General features: G+C 36.6%; 1 protein-coding gene across 4 annotated transcripts in view; it reads left to right on the plus strand.

Annotated features, from left to right (window-relative positions):
• Positions 1-17,566, plus strand: part of LOC108752555 (spectrin beta chain, non-erythrocytic 5) — a 66,220-nt gene that overhangs the window by 19,964 nt on the left and 28,690 nt on the right. For 3 of the 4 annotated variants that reach the window (XM_018493433.1, XM_018493431.1, XM_018493432.1), the window contains exons 1-3: positions 1,976-2,333; positions 7,016-7,263; positions 7,518-7,685. In XM_018493433.1, the coding sequence (XP_018348935.1) occupies positions 2,306-2,333; positions 7,016-7,263; positions 7,518-7,685 (444 nt within the window). In that variant the 5' untranslated portion in view covers positions 1,976-2,305. Of the gene's footprint in view, positions 1-1,975; positions 2,334-7,015; positions 7,264-7,517; positions 7,686-17,566 lie in introns of those variants that run through there. The other variant, XM_018493434.1, reaches the window with a different exon arrangement.

Genomic DNA, 17,566 nt, shown 5'->3' on the forward strand with positions numbered 1-17,566 from the left:
TTACATAGCCGTATTAAATCATGTTTCCGAGCAATTAAATTTCTTCGTTCCCTCGAAATAAGAATAGGACGACTAAATGTCGCTATAAATTCTACACGGTTGCCATGAAACTCGCTTCTGCTTCGGATACTTCGGTTACATATGCGCGGTACGACGATACGAGAATGAATTAATGTTTGTCTCGGCTATCAGTGTCAACAGAACGGGCTGGCACTTTCCAGGCAGGACGAGTGCCGATAATAATACGGCTCCGATTTCACCTGGTCCGCTAGTCTTGCAGCTACTCTCTTGGTTCTTTCGGTGCGTTCACCGTATTTCCGGTGCAATTCTGCGCTTCCTGCCGGCAACAACAATGCCCTTTCGAACAGCATCGGTATCTTCCTCATCGCACACATGTTCGATTTCTAGAGCGTTTCAAACCGATCGGAGTAATAATTTCAGTTAGAGATGCTGCTAAAGTTTTGACAGTAAATATGAACTACTTTGGAAACTATAAAAATATATTCTACTCTGCAGGTTACAAAGTGTGAGCTTTAAATCATTTTTAATTAATCAATTTTTAATTCTAATTTTTTTAATTTAACATAATATATACAATGTTATTTCCGTTTCTGCACCGTCAATATTTGTAGAGCTGTTTTTTTTTTTTTTTTTCATTAATTCCTTAATCTATAATTTAATTTCATAAGTAATAAATCGTTCTTTGCGTTTTTGATAATATATCAGTTTTATTCGCTCGCATTGGCGCAGCTTGAATTGACAAAGTTCAACATTGCGCGAAGATACCTCCTGGTCAAAAATCCGACCCCAACTTCAGCGCAATCGCCGTATTTCCGCTGCGATTCCGCACTTCCTGCCGCATTGACGGCTCCATGATTAAAGGGCTGGTATTTAATTATCTTGTCAGTAACATCGGCGTCGTCAATCGTCTCTCAAATTGTAGTTTTCAGCTTGATATCATTTACAATCTAAATTCGTTCACTTTACGCAAAAATTTATTATAAAGAGACGACTTTTAGAACGGAAACGTGAAATTAGATTCACGTTTTTTTTTTTCTCAGGATTCATTATTATTCTCTTTAAAATAAAGTACACAGAAAGCTTTAAAATAATTACGAGGAAAGCTTTATATAATACAAGATTTATTGAGCTTAGAGATATGTATCTATATAGATTCAAAGAATTTACTAAACCTGTGCGAGTTTTTTTTAAATAAAATATTTAATTTTTACTACTCCATATTTACTACTCCAAAAAATTTTTATATTATACTATAATTAAATGTAGGAAATGTAGACTATATATTTTAAGTAGATTTATATTAAAGCTTACGAAAATTATTCTGCAAATGGAATTATTCTGAAATGCTAAATAGAAAGAAAAAGATCTAAGTTGTAATGAAAGATCGCAATCTAACATCGTAAAAATATTTCTATAAAAGATCCCTAAAAAAATCCTTTAAAGTGGGAAGATAGGTTTTTAATGATTCGCAGGTATCTCAACTCTCGCGTTTTTCGCACGAACTTCAGCCGGAATCAAATTTGAAGCCGCGGTTATCGTCGCGTACGTGTCTCTTGTAAACATTCCGTAAGAAATGTCTCCTTAACGATATATTCTTTGGTTTAAAAAACTCGGATTAAGTTCCACGTATTCTAGTTTTATGCATACAATTGCATCCTTCGTGCCTGCCTGTTTTATTTTTTTTTTTTTTTTTACAATTATATAACGTATGCTAATCTTTTTATCATGTTATTATTACAAAATCACGTTTAAGTTCATCACTTGGCTTAAAAATTCAGGAAAATTCGTGAATTGTAAATGTATCTTGCAATATAATATAGTTTATAATACAATATAATGTCTTATTATATCTTATTATGTCTTATTATATCTCACAATGTACGGAAATGACAATAGATCCTTACGAATATACAATTTTCCGTAGCCTCAAGTTCGATTGTCAATTCTTGTTTATTTCTTCCACTAGGTTTTTTTTATCGCCTTTATTTCCTCATCGCGAATTTATCTCCGGTGCTACGCCTATGTATTGCCACACACGTATAAGTGTACTTAGCTTCTGCTACATAAATAAGCCGGCCGACATAATACACATGCAATACGTGATAAGAGTCCTGTCAGTGGTCTTCGACTGGTAACTGAATCAGTTGGGTGTCACCGCTCGTTTGCGGCTCACCTCGCGTATTTTGTCAGTGTTTCATCAAATTACGTAAAAGTCGATCATGCGAATCGCGCTACTGATCGGAAGGACGCGATAAGAGAATAATATCTCATGTGAAAGCACCTAATGGCGTACAATCATCATTATTATTCTGGTAAATACAAGATAAAAAAATGTCTGTTACTCTGAAAATCTCTTGTTCCACACACATATATATATATATATATTTTTTTTTTGTTACGTAATTAGCTTGCGTAATGGAACTCCTGGTCATTAAATACAATTAGGTCTGTGTAGTGTCTAATTGTAATCTAATGTACACAGTGTTAAGGATACTTTCATAATAACCACACCTGTCTTATCTCCGCAGATAAGACAAGCCGGGCGGAAACTTTGATCTACCATTTGCCCTGATGGACTAATAACATACTGTCAGAGATATATTCAGATTGCCTGGTAGTTAAATCGTTCGTTGAAACGAAATAAATTACATTGTAATTCAAATTAATATCTCGAGATTTCATGTAAACTTTATTATCATAAGTATCCTTTAAAATAAATTTAAAAAATGCACATCTAAATGCACTTTTTTTTTTATCATACAATTGTAATAATGATTACAGCAACGGATCTCGTGAAATAATTTAAACACTAGCTATTACTAAAATATCCTAAGTATCTGTAAAAAAGAATTTAAAAAATATACACTGAAAAAGAAAAAATCAGCTGCTGCGGCAAATTAGATGGTAAAATATGGCATTTTTAATTGGTTGCAGCAGGTAATTAAAAATGCTTTGCCATATTTTACCATCTAATTTGCCGCAGCAGCCGATCTTTTCTGTACTCACTTGAATTTACAAATAATTCGGAAATAAGGAGAAAGATCTGGAAATTATATTTTTCGACTCCGAGATTTCTCGTATCAGCTGACACGCGGGGTTAAACAGTGCCATCTCGTTTGAGACTATCAATGTACGTACATGTTGTATCTCGCTACAAACCACGGATTCGTGCGAAATGTATTTAACGCGAGCTGTGGGAGCAGATGTATCGCCGCGCGCGTCACGCTTGAGGAATTCGCGCTAAGTACGTATGTTACAGTCGTGTTACACGGATCCCCGTTAGAAACACTCGGTGCGTGAGCACCGAATGCCTAAATTAAATTTGTTAAGATACTACTAATATCTTAATACTATTGTCCTTCTAAGCTTTTTTTTTCATTCGGTCATATCCTCTACTACACAGATGTCTTATAACTTCAAAAATTCCTATATCATAATTTCTTCTCACCGTACATTATTAAGATCTTTGGTTTCAACGACAGCGTGTACGTAGCATCGGATATTTTTTATTATACTTTTTTATGCATCCTTAGTAAATCCTCACCGTTGTATATACATTACCATCGGCATAGACCGTAAATCCTTGGCGTCATTGACCTATGATATCATAAATCGTCGATATAGTCACAGATATACTCGACTATCGATTAGGTGGAACCAATAAATCATTGCTATTATATTATAGATCCTTTGGTAGCATAGATAGACCAAGATACCGCTACTTCTATATAGCATAGATCTTTGCAGCTTATATTCTCGATATTGTAAATCTTTGGCATCAAAAATTTTATACCACAGATTTTCGATCACATCTTTTGAGTACACAGTATTTTGCGTAAGATCTTACATTGCCGGGAAACCAGGATGTTCCCACAATTACGATTCTCCAGCTTCCGTTTTCGATCGATCGATATGTATGTCTCCTTCCACGTTAATATATCGATATGTGAAAGCGTCACTGCTTGAGACACGAAAATGTCGCATTTAATCCACTTTCAAAATGCGCGTCCCAGACGGTAAATCGGACTCTGGAAGTGACTTCACATGCAGCCGCCGGGCGATGTTACATTTAATAATCTCATGCGCATGTAAACGAATTTTGCTGGCTCGTGAAAGCGTATCCTTTAATCTGTATTCACCGAAGCACGTCCTTGATCCTTCGAAATGAATATATTTCTTCGTTCTTTTCCGCGGGAAGAACCAACACGTCCACGTTTTTATTAGATTTTTTTATTAGAAAACTTTCTAATATATCTTTCTCTAGTAATTGACACCGTTAATATCAACATGACACATCGATGAAGTGATCGTTGATTAACATTGACACGGTTTGCGAATTGATTATTATCTATCGATTTTTCAGAACCTCTTCTCTCATATACACGAGAATTCTTAAAAGGAATCAATTACACAAATTACTGAGAAACAATTACTGTAAATTAACTTATGGCAAAATGCATAAATTCTATTGTACTCGTAGTCTTGTTAAAACCAAAATGATACAATAATTAGTAATCCATTATAAAATACAATTACCGAATGTAGGCCTACCAGTAAACTTTTGAGTGCCGGCTCTCAATTTTCAGTTCTGGAAATTTTAATTTTAAATAATTCCTGTTAGCGTTCCAGTATAATTAGAAATGTGTAAAAAAATAAAATTATGCGAACATGCATGTGTGAGGACAACTCATTCGACCAACTGACAACTTGCAAGAGCGTTTGGTGGTCTAGCGTTAAATCGCCTTAGCGGACAAAATGCACGCACGCACGCATGTATATATTCACATTCACATACACGCAGCCGTCATAATTGACACTTCAAAGTGCGCGGTTTTTTTTTCTTTTTTTTCTTTTAGCGTGCGCCCCTTTCGCGCTCGTCGGGCCAATTTAAGCTCGCGCTCACGTTCGTGCTGGCGCGTCCTTTTAGAGACTCGAAAAAAATTTACGACAACGTCTACGCAGCATTAGCCGGAGTGACAATAAGCGAGGACAATAATCCCGCCGAGTCACGAACGCCCAGTAAGAAACGAGTCACCATATCTTGAGTGCACGGTCGTCGTTTGTGCACTTGCTCTTATTATCGGGTTGTCGCGCATGAAATGTAAGTTTCGCGTCCTCAGATAACCTCTCGGGACAAAATTAAAATACAGTACATATTCTTCCCTTTTTCAACGCTTGTTTAACTTTGCGAAACTCTGCTTTTAATTAAACGAGTCTTATGTAACGAGACCCCATTTTTTTATCATTTTTTATTATTTGTGATATTTATTTCATCAAAACAACGTGGTTTATGGAACTGTATAATGGAGTAGACGGTAATGCTTTTAAAATCACTCTGAGGTTTGATTTTTCATTATCTAGTTAACTTGTGGTTAAACTTAACCTGACGTTTCACTCAGTGGGCTTCATCCATGACAACTAGATAATAAAAAAAACCGGACCTCATTGATATAAATCTAAATAATTTCGGGCATGAAATTCGTCATTAATTCTTTTGAAACGACAAATTTATTAATTTATCCTCATTAGTATTTTGATATAACGTTAACAACTATCTTCAGAGATGTGATATATTTATGAGCCTCGTCATCGTAAAGAAATTAATTCGTGGTATGCAGTCATCTCCGCCCAAATTTATCGTCCGAGAAATGATAATTTTCAATATTCGTGGCTGTTCTCTCGATCATTTTAATCCACATAATCCCGTAAATTCAGATTAAAGTTGTCGCGAATATTTTCACACGGCCACTTTGAATGTTGACTTCGTACCAGCTTCGATTCGCTGTTTATCTGCCTGCTGCGTAAATACTGCCACTCGTAAAAGTTATCACGACTCGTTAATCTTCACGAGAAGGATGTCTGTTGTTCCTTTCTCCCGCACGAGAAAAGCCATGGTGCACTCTCATCCTAACGCAATATCCACGCCTATGGCACTTCCTATCACTCTATTTTAGGATAGATACGTCTTATCGCGTTCTCGTATAGACATGAAAAAGATGATACGACTGGATGTTTCTTTATAGCTTTCGCCTGTATAATTATTGCAAATAGAGAGAAAAAGGAACTGCTTCAAAAAAAGTGCTGAATAAATGCGATTAATAATCAAAAATGTATTGAACAGATTAATACTCACGATATAATTTTCTCTTCTGTATTATATTAAATCTAGTTATATATATTTATTCTTTTAGATGTCTGTTATATATATGTTAATAATAGCGAGCACCACAGTTTGAATCTTATAAGGTCAAATTCCTTCGAGAGTTCGATAATTTCTTATCGACATGGCTATTCAATACATCATGATGAATTGACAGTGTAATATTGCAGCGGTCAAATGTTAGAACGATCTACGTCAAAATAATGAAAGATCATAAGTTACAGAAGCTGTTTGTATACGGATCATTTCTGCCTCTCGATTTCAATTAATGTATTACGAAACAGCGATTAATAAATATCATATTAGATGCCTGTTATTCGAATTGGAATGTCAGATTTATTAATAAAACGATTGTTGCTTTAACTTTTTTCAAATATGAAATATTCTTATTACACACAAATTGCTAAAATAATATTTTTTTAAATCTTTTAATTTTTCAATACTGGGAAAAAACACATATTGCTTTTTAATTTATTTTTACATTCTTAATAATAGATTTTTGCTGCTAATTTGTACTAATAGCAAAAATTCTGATTCGAAAAACTTTGGTCTCCTGAAATAGTTATTCCTCGAGCTATTCTGAAAAGATCCCTTATATATTAATTTTGTTATACGTCGCTAATTTAATTTCAATTCCTATTATGAGTTCTTGGGGCCTGCATAAGATTTTGAAATACGTGCTTACTAGAAAGGAAATGTCACAGATGCTAATCGCGCACGAGGTTTCATCTGGAGAACATTTATGATTGTGTTTCCTCCACACGTATCCTGTGTTTACGTCACATTTACGCTAACAGAACGAGTTTCCAAAAGCGGATTCGATTTCTGTTTCAGGGGCGCAGTATGTGCCCGGCGCCGGGCCCAGCGCCGCACCCCAAGAAAGGATCCGTAGTCTCGAACACACCCCCACATATCCACCGAGAGTCGACAGATACAGGGGTGGTGCGCAGATACAGAAGAGAATGACTCAGAGGGAAGACGTTCTCAAGTTCGAGCAGGGCCGCATTAAGGCCCTGCAAGAAGAACGTCTTCACATCCAGAAGAAGACGTTCACGAAATGGATCAATTCGTTTCTTCTGAAGGTAGGTCTGCTTTTAATTGTATATTAAATAATTACAGATTTACATAAAGGAGATTGCAAAAGATAAGAATTTATATTCGTGAAACGATTATATCTGTCTCAAAAATATTCTCATATTTAACGGTATTTTTCCGTATTAATTAATCTTGATGTTTGAATCTGTGCTTTCGATGAATAATTTTTTTCTGTAATTATAATACCTCTTTGTGCGTGTCATCCTTTCGAATTGAATCACATCGAATTTTGACTTTTTAGGCGCGTATGGAGGTGGACGATCTATTCACCGATCTGGCAGATGGCAAAAAACTACTGAAACTATTGGAGATTATCTCTGGTGAGCGATTGGCCAAACCCAACAACGGGCGCATGCGAGTTCACAAAATCGAGAATGTGAACAAGTCCTTGGCGTTCCTCCATACCAAGGTAATACATATTCCAGAGAGCACGGCTTGTCTTCTTCTTTCTCCTTCTCTTTCTCGCTCTTTCGAGGTCTCGAGTGTGTTTCTCCGGACGTTGCTCATTCTCGAAAACCTCTCGAGTGCGAACCATCAACTGCGCGGTTGCACGTGTTCAGCGCGCGAACAACATTGTTCGGTGAGGAATAAATAAAGGCCTCGAAAAAGCTTCCAAGTCGAGTGCCGGATAAATTAGCGAGGCAACAAGCAGATCCGTTAAGTCACACTCGTAATTTCTCTGTTGAACTATAGAACGCCGAAACGTACATTTCGATGCAAATGTACTAAAGATAAATACACAATATTAAATTAATCCCAGACTTACACGCAATTTAAATGTGTATGCTTGTGAAAATAATAGACGTAGAAGATATCAGTATTGCGGTATTAAATACCGATGTCGAAGTCGTTGTAAGTGATAAGAATAGATTTGCCGACGACTTGCATACACCGTAATCAAGTATCATCGCGTATTAACGCAAGGAATCATTCGGATGATTAATCTATACAGCATTTCAATCGTTATTTCCTATCGATCTAGTAGCCCACACACCCATCAGTGCGCGCTGTCTATCGACGAAGCCACAGAAATTCTCCAATCTAGATCTGACAGATTAGAGACCTACCTAGGGAATCGTTGTTCGCGAACAAGGCGGTTGAAGAAATATGATGTGCGACGCGTCGCTTCCGGTAACACGAGGATCGGGGCCACCGCGTGATTCCTGTTTGGTCTCTTTGGAAACCGACAAGCCCCCGATACAAACGCCGACGCATCACCGCGCCTGGTCAATGCCTTCGCCCGCGCTCGTCTTACATTGTGGCTCCGAGTTTTATACCGCTCCTCTCTCATTCGGTTCCGCGGGCTCCTTGGCATATACGCGCCGCACGTAGTGAAACTATTATGTCATAAGCCACGAAGCATAAGAGGCCATTCACGAGGAGTTTACACTTACCGGGCTTCGTTGCGATGCACCGGTGCCCACCGAAGCGCGCGAGCGAGCTCGAAAAAGAATACCGCGAAGTACGCGGAATTCCGAGGCGCACAACGGCGTATTTGAGTGTTTGTTTTAGATGCCGTAGTGTGTAATTAAATTTAGATAAAATTAGATAATATATTTGTAAGAGAGATAAGGTGAGTTGGAGTGTACAATAACGGGGTTTCTCTGCTTTAGTTTTAGCAAGTAACTATTTCTGTGAACTGCAGTCATTTTTATGCAATTCACAAATGAAATTTATGTTGTTAATGTAGAATTAACCGGAATAGATTGCACGATAATAATTCTTGATGTATGTTATAACAAAATAATTATTATCTAATTAAGAGCTAATAGAACTTAAATATATATATATATAGATGCTTTCCTTGTACGAATGCACTGAAAAAAAGATTGGCTGCTGCAGCAAATTAGATGGTAAAATATGGCATAGCATTTTTAATTGGCTATAGCAGCTAATTTTTGGTTGCAGCAGCCAATTTTTTATTGTGTTAGCTTGTCCGCAATGTCAGTATGGGATTTCGATAGGCTAACACAACCAAAACTTGGGTTGCTCTCTGCAAACCAATTAAAAATACTATTTTACCATCTAATTTGTTGCAGCAGCCAATCTTTTTTTTTGGTATGCGTATAAATTGTGAGATTCCGGTCGCTCCAACGCGTGATACAGTCTTGACGCGTTACCGTTTATGGAAACATACCTCAGCGGCGAAATGCTCGTGATGCTCGACCGTATACTTTTTACAGTGCAAGTACGTGTTTTATCGGTACCGCGGTAATATGGACGTAATCGTTAGGCATCGTTATGAAGTCGTGCGTTAAATCGTTGTGTTCGTACAACGGCCGTGCGCCGATCGCGTGCGATGAAAAACTCATTGTCCTTCGCATGTAAGGTATTGGGCATGCGACATTATTATTTGTTCAAAGAGAAAATTTCATTTTTCGAGAACCTTCAAGATAATTCACGAAAGCGATCAATTTAAAAAGCGTATTTCTTAACGGTAGTTGTTTGTATTGAATCGATGTAATTTATTAATTTATCAAGCTATTCTATGTGGCCGCAATATAAAATAAAACTCTCAGTGAATTAATATTTTTAAGAATGATATTTAGACTTTTATCAGAAAAATTATTATGCCACGACAATAAAGGCTTAATTTAGGCACGTCAAAAAAAGTTCTTCTATCATAACGTTACGAGTTAAAAAAAGACTCCTAGTCAGATTATTTATGTAAACTATTCGCATAATTTCGGTGGGCGGAATGCGACTGCATTTGCGAGCAGTGATCCATGCGTTTGCTAAATAATGCATGACGTCGTTTACCGCCGTGTCTTGACAGAGACCATCATGGTAGGACGAGCGATGCGTGTTTCCGTGGTGCAACTTTTTGCAACTCCGATCGGCAAAACGAACGGTACATCGTTGTGCGCGCGATGCAAAAGACGATTTTCACCGATTTCTCGTTTTCCCCATTTGGAGGAGAACGGAGGAAAAGCCACGTTTGGATATTCGCTTACTTCTACCTTAACGGTCTTAAGTTTTCTAGAATGAGCACTTCTCTATTCCGGTATAACCGGCAGAAACTGGCATTTTTACAACCTATTATAACTTTTATACTTATACCTAATCATAGCGAAAACAAGAATTGCTAATAATGTAGCGACAAGTTTTTTTCTGTACAAAACTTTCGTATCTTTTGTGCTTCTTCTTTCAGGAAATAAAGGCGACTATATCAAAATTACAAATTCAATATAGGCAATAAGACTAAATATAAGATTAATTAATCAACATTCTGCGCTTTGAAATTATTCTTCATTGAGAAAACGTTCCAATTATAATGATTAAACCTTAAATGAAATATTTGTCAAAGTAAAGCCCATTTTAAAATTAATTGGAATACAAGGCAGGCCTCTATTGCTCGTTCGTATCTCTAAAGCTTGATTTACCGAAACATTTTAATTGCCGGCAATAACTCAAGAAACTTGGCGTCGAGGCAACCGTTATTCTTCTCAGTTCGGCCTCTGTAAGGCTCCGCGAAAGGAAAGGCGTTTACAAAAGCCATTAGACGCGAAAGGATTAAATAAAGGCCACGCCGACGACCACGCCCGAGCGAATGTCAAATTTGGCATTCGAGTGCATTCGAGTGCCGCATGAATCGATCACGGTCTTTATCGTACAGTTGTCTTCACGGTGACGATCTCACCTCCCACTGCGGAACTCTTCGAAAAAGGACACGAGTTATTTCTGGAGGATGATACCGTCCGTTACGAGCAAACATACCGCATGTTTCAGCAAATCCTTTCTTAGGCTTTCGCCTAAGGATGCTTTGTGACGCTACCGACGATTTGCTTCCGATATCAAACGCAGCAATCGAGCGAAAAATTCATATTTCTTTCAACGATAATTCAGATTCACTCAAAAAAGAATTATAAGAGGAAACCATATCAAAATAATTTATTTCGAGAACATTCATATATATTAACTTCAAATTATAAAAGTATCAATAGTTCTTGAAATTTAAACACTTTCTCTCACTTTTCTCTTACGACACGTTTACATAGAAAGTCAAGGAAATTTTCGCGACACGACAAAATCGATAATATAAAACGATCATGTTTTCGCGCAAAAGCATGCTGAAAAGTCACGATCTAGCACGAGTTTCTTCCTGCCTATTGCACGGTGTTGTAATAATGATGCTAGTTGGTAGGAACGTAAGTTGGTACAACGATTTAAATAATGAGCTCTCATTATGGCAGAATTAGCCGCGTCGTGCCCGTAATACTTGCATAAGTTTTCTTTCAGGTGGAAGGAATTCCTAAGAATTCGTATTATACCAACATAAAATCAATATGATTCTTTTTAAATCAATATTTTTACGTAAGAGTGAAGAAACGAGTAAATTTCAAATAAAACAGCTGTGTAATTCATACATTCAGATTACTATTGTAATATAAAACGTATATTAGATCAAGGACTGCAAAATTATTGAGAGAATACGCGATTGATGTCCGATAGAGACTTTATGATATTTAGCATTATTTATCATATCGCAAAGTACAGAATTGTTTTGCCAAAAGAATGAGTATCCAGAACACAATGAAGAGAATGCAGAGATTCAGAATTCTTGAGACTTGTCAGAAATGCGGCGTCTTGCCCAGAGGCTCTTCTCAGGCACCCACAAGAATCCAACCCCGAAGTAATTAGGGAGGTATCCGTTGAACGTTCTGAGAAGAAGTGATCTCTCTCGCGCGAGGCTGTCGGTGCGCGTTGCACGCACATCCAGGAAATCTGGGCGAAGAAATGGAAAGAACAGAGATGAAGTAGAAAATGTAGAAAAAAGAAGAGAAGTGAGAAGAAAGAGAAGGCGGGTCGAATTTTTTCCGATTTTTCCTGCTCCTTTTCGGGTAATTTTCGGCGACCCATAAGTCGAAAAGCAGGATAAGAAGATACAAGTAAGTACGACGAGGAAGACTGAGTCTGATAAAAGCCGAGGAGGAAGAAGATGAGGAGGAAGAACGGGAAAGACAAGAACGCGGGGTAGTCGATGGAAGACGAGGGAGGAAGAAGGATGAGAGGTGGAGGTCAGCGACCGGCAGGCAAAACTTGCTAGACCGTCGCGAAGCCTTGCAGATGTGAAATGAAACCAAACGGTTCCGTCATAGACAGAAGAACGTAACAAGAGGGAGTACGTAAAGATACCTATTTAGATAAAGAATACGAAGTATTTGCGAAAAAAAGAGCGAAGCAATATGGCCATACAGAGAGTGAATCGTGATTTTGGATAACAGTTCCTTCCACCGTTTGTTCGTTATTAAAATGATTGACTCTATTGTATGAATTGATAGTAAGTGGTACGTTTTGCTATATTTTTATTAATGTGCATCGAAATATCCGTGATTATATCCTCGATCTAGGATTTCTAATTTGCGGTGGTTCTCGGTTGTCTGATTTAAGTTCCAAACACGTTGCCATAGACCGCAATTTCTTGCTGCCCCTCAGGCATCATTCTCCCAATGCTATTCTCTCCATTCTGTTGTATTCTTATACCCGCAGACACGTCGACCTATGCTGATCTTCGCGTGTTAGACAATAGCATTTAGAACTGTTTAGAGCCCGACCTCGTCTGAACTACGTCCGTTACGGCTTTACCTTGACGGGGATGTCTCCATCGTAGTTGAAAGCTAGTTGTCAAAGACAAACACAACAAATCGGCAAGAAGAAATGATTTTATTGTGTTTATCTGATTCGATACAGCGATTATAATTAATGTTTAATTATTACATAAATCTCTTGCTACAATATTTTGTAATATAGAATAGAATTGTTATTTCACAAGTTGAAAAAAATGGCTCTTAATTTATCTTTGTATTGTTTATTATTAATTAACAATCTTTCGTATGGAATATTAATTTTTGTCTTGCTTCATATTTTATCGTTAAGAGTCGATTAGCAAGATTAATCGCTAAAGATTTTTCAATAAATCTCAAATTCTTGCGTATTCGTTGCACGAAGCATATGTTTACATGTACCATGGTTTTTATCAGAATAAAAATTATATGTAAAATAATTTTAATATAAAAATTATACGGAATTACACGATTGATCGACACATTGATGTAGGATGTCCGTTGTAACCCGGGGCGTCATCCCATAAAAATTCGCCGAGGAAGTTGTTAAACGCAAAGTGTTTTCAGTATTCGAGAAATCGATCGATCCTTGCGTGTTAGATAATCGCGCTTGAAAAAGAACCGGTCGACCTTCTCCAAAGAATCTTCTCTAAAGTCTTGATCGTGATGGATATTATGAAGAACATACACATTAATAATGACATGTAGTCGATCACTAAGAAGTAATTCCTACTAAGAAGAAGGTTTGATTGATCGCTACATGTATCAATCGGTCATTCTCGTGAAGTACACCCGATGTAATTTGTTATTAATGGTAATACGACGATCATTTAACGTTTTGTGATCTAGATGGTAATTACAAAAATTATTAGCTCGAAGAGAAATATTTGCACATGAATAACTCTAATAACTTTTCAGCTTATTGAAATAAACATTTTTAATCTCTTATGAGAAATATAGCATGATAGTAATTTTAATTCTTTTCATTTTGTTAAAGTATAAACTGCTACGAGAGATATAGTATGACGTAGCAGTATCAGTTTGAAAAAGTTAGATAAAACAAGTTACTGATAGTGAACATTGTAAAAAACAGGTGAAAGTATGGCGCGTATAAGTAAACGAGTTCTTAGAAAATTATTCTGATAAGAAATCAGAATGACTTGCAAAACTGAGATGATTGCGTTGAAAAATATGAATTCAAAAATGGATGTTGCCGATAATAATTCTACGCTACTTCTACCGTAACGGTAATAAGAGAAAATTGTTATTTGTCTTATCGTCTTATCGAATAAAAAATGCGTATACGTATTTAACAATCTGTAAATAAAGTTATCTATGCGCGAAACGTGACAGTCGATAAGAGAAACACAAACATCAAAATAGAGCAAATCGCGATGCGATTTCAGTTTCTGATACAAAAACACGGTTTATAAAATGAAAATCTAGAAATATTGAATAATTTCAATTAATTTCAAATAACTATATTTACTATAATTTAAAAAGTTCACTGCGACAATGATTCAAACCAATTGCGTTAAGAATTTAAGAAAATTAATTTAAATTTAATTACTTTAAATGTGCAAAATATATTAATTTGTCGAAGTTTAAGAAAATTTTATTAGATTAATATATAAAATTTCTCAGCTGTAATTATTTCTAAAAGTTTTTCTTTTTATCAAATCGAAATTCGAAAAAGTAAGATTGATTATCTCATAGCATACGTTATAGCTTATATAGTTTTTCGCAACAATCCTTCAGTCTAGTTGGGACAGGAGAACAAATTGAAACGCGAAACCAATCGCATAGCGGTGAGCAATCGACAGTCAATTATTGCAAATATGTGTTATCGTCGATCAGCGCGCCATGTGCCCGAAGATTTCGATAGCTAGCCTTCTGCCCTTTTATCCAGCAAATTGCGCGTTTGGCGCGAACCCAGTCTCGTCCTTGCGTATCCTCTACGTTGTTCCCACAGAATCGAATCACGCGAATTAAGAGCGCCGTTTCAAAGTATCATCCGAAACCGGTGATTACGTTAATCTTTCGTGATGGTCAGCATGGAATATGCACGACAGACATTTGCTTTCCATCGTTACGCGACCGCATGCGTTCGATGACGATCTGCGATAAAAAAGAATCAGATCCAGCTCGAATTCTTTTTTATAATGTAGTTATACGGAAAAACTGATTTTGCCGAAATATCTAAAAATTCAACTAGATACAGAGAGATTTGAAAAAATAATTTTGTTAAACCATTAAAATAATTATGTAGGAAATTCAAGCATGCAAAATATAAGCGATGCGGTAAAAAATTGTTATATTCCAGCTAACCAGATTGAGTGTTCTATATATAATTATTTTAATAATCCAACGAAATTATTTTCACGTCTGTGTATCTTAGCTAAATTTTTACATACTTCAGCAAAATCGATCTTTCCGTGTAGATATTATAATGTTATTATTCTCTAAGTATGCCATAATCAAAACGTTATACGATTATTGACTTCCGATAGCAATGATTCAAGAATCGCCGCGGAAACGGAAGCAATGAATCGTGCAAAATCGTTTTTGCCGCTGTTTATGAAGCTTTGATGAAACAGATTTGAGCGGAAACTTATGAATATCATACTCCCCGAAATAACGCGTTCAAATAACGCCGCCGCATTATGATAATAAATATTCGGCGATGCATCGCTCCTGTCTTGCATCGTAAATCTTCAAAGTAAATAAATGGAATTCGCTTTTCTCGGCAATGTGTTCTGTCTTTAAATAACAGGGTTACGCTAAATATCGCTGCAAGTAAAAATATAAATTAACGCAATCCTTTTTTGGACTTCGCACTTGTCAAATCGTCATCGTCGATTATAAAATATTAATAGAGAGTATTGTAGGACAATATTCTAGAACGACTGTGTTGACTTCATACTTGATAATAGATCTCACTGACCTCGGAAACACTAAACCACCCCGAACGATTAAATTAGCTGATTGTTATTTTCGAAATAATATAGATAATAATTAACTGAATGTGCCGGAGAGCAAAATATAAGACAGATAAATTCATTATCTCTGCCAATTACGTCGTCTCTTCGTTTGATCTTATATTTCACTGTAGCATATTCTACGAATTATCTATACTTATGAGAGAATAGAAAATGGGAGAGAAACACGACGAACGATTAGAAAGATTACGAAGAGATCGAAGACACGGGTTGAAAGAGAGGTAGAGGAATCGCTGGAGTGACGTGTAATCGAAATTTCCAGGATCCCGAGATGCGTTTGGCCGCCGGCGATATCGATCCCTCTTTGAGAGATGTTCGACGATCGATATCGTAAATTTGCATATATCGTAAACTCGCTTCCTTTTTCTCATGTACGATGCTGCACGCGGGCTTCCCACGTTTCTCTTTTAAGCACATCATCGCAGAGAAAGACTTTCTACGTGTCCTCGTTCGATGGCATCGATTGCGTCCGCCCGCAGTTTCCCGATTTTACGATTCCAACACTATTATAAGTTCTCTCTCTCTCTCTCTCTCTCTCTCTCTCTCTCTCTCTCTCTTTCTCTCTTTCTTTCCTCTCCCTTTTCTAGAAATTGCATCCGTTTCTCCGTGAATCTTTACGAGACGAGCAACGGGCCCCGTAAGGATGTGATACGGCTGTAAAAGCCGAGGGACGTCTTTTCTAACGGGCTCCACCTTGACCACCCCTCTGCCCGCAGCATCCCCGCGGCTGCATCATCATCCTTCGCCCGTCTCAGGCGGACACGTTGCTCAACCTTGTACTCCATAACCATTCACGGAAAGCGCAAAAGCCGACGGCGTACACGTGCACGCTCTGAGACTTGAATGACATCCAAACTCACCGGCGGAGTATGCTAACGCGAGACATCCGTCGTCAAGGATGTCTCGAAGCCAGCCGGCGGATGTAGTTCTTTCGCAGTCGTTCAATTTGGGAGAAGAAACGTGCTCCTGATTATTTCTTGACAGAAGTTACAAGAGTATCTTTTTTTTTTTTTTCACTTTACATGTTATTATATATCTTATCTTCGAAGAGGAAGCAAAGCTCTTATAATTATTAAATATGACTACTTGAAGCTTTGTTTAAGAACATTCTTGATTACGTGTTTGATTTTTTATTACATCTTGATTTTTATTAAAATTTGTATATGATTTTTCTGTCGTAACATACAATCGGAGTAACCTATCATCTGGAACTTTTTTGACACAATAAAATTCATTCTCAAATTTCACTTTTATTTTTATTCAAATTTTAATTTTTATTAAATAATATTGGAGTTAAAAAACTATCTGATAAAGTAATGTAATATAAATTAATGAAAAGTATAAACCTGAATTTTTCCATAGTTTCTGACAACCTATAACAGTAAATAAACTTGAGCTAGACAAAAAAAGACTTAGATTGCAAACAGAAGCAAATTCTGTTATAAAACACATCTCAATTTTGGAGAAAACGGAAAGCGATGATAATAGATGTAATAATAATTAATATAAGTAAATTCTTTAATTGAACTGATTCTGAAGGAACAACTCAATTATTCCACTTATTTAAGTGATAGATTTTTCATCATATTAACATCTTTGTAATATGATGCCTGATTGTAGCATCAAATTATTAAAATTACTTGTCAATTTAATTCGCGATTATCTACTAGAGTAGTTTAATTGCGTTTATAGTCCGGAAAAATTTGACGCGCAATTTGAATTGTTAG

Source organism: Trachymyrmex septentrionalis, unplaced genomic scaffold (genome assembly GCF_001594115.1).
Source record: "Trachymyrmex septentrionalis isolate Tsep2-gDNA-1 unplaced genomic scaffold, Tsep1.0 scaffold60, whole genome shotgun sequence".
Lineage (NCBI taxonomy): Eukaryota > Metazoa > Arthropoda > Insecta > Hymenoptera > Formicidae > Trachymyrmex > Trachymyrmex septentrionalis.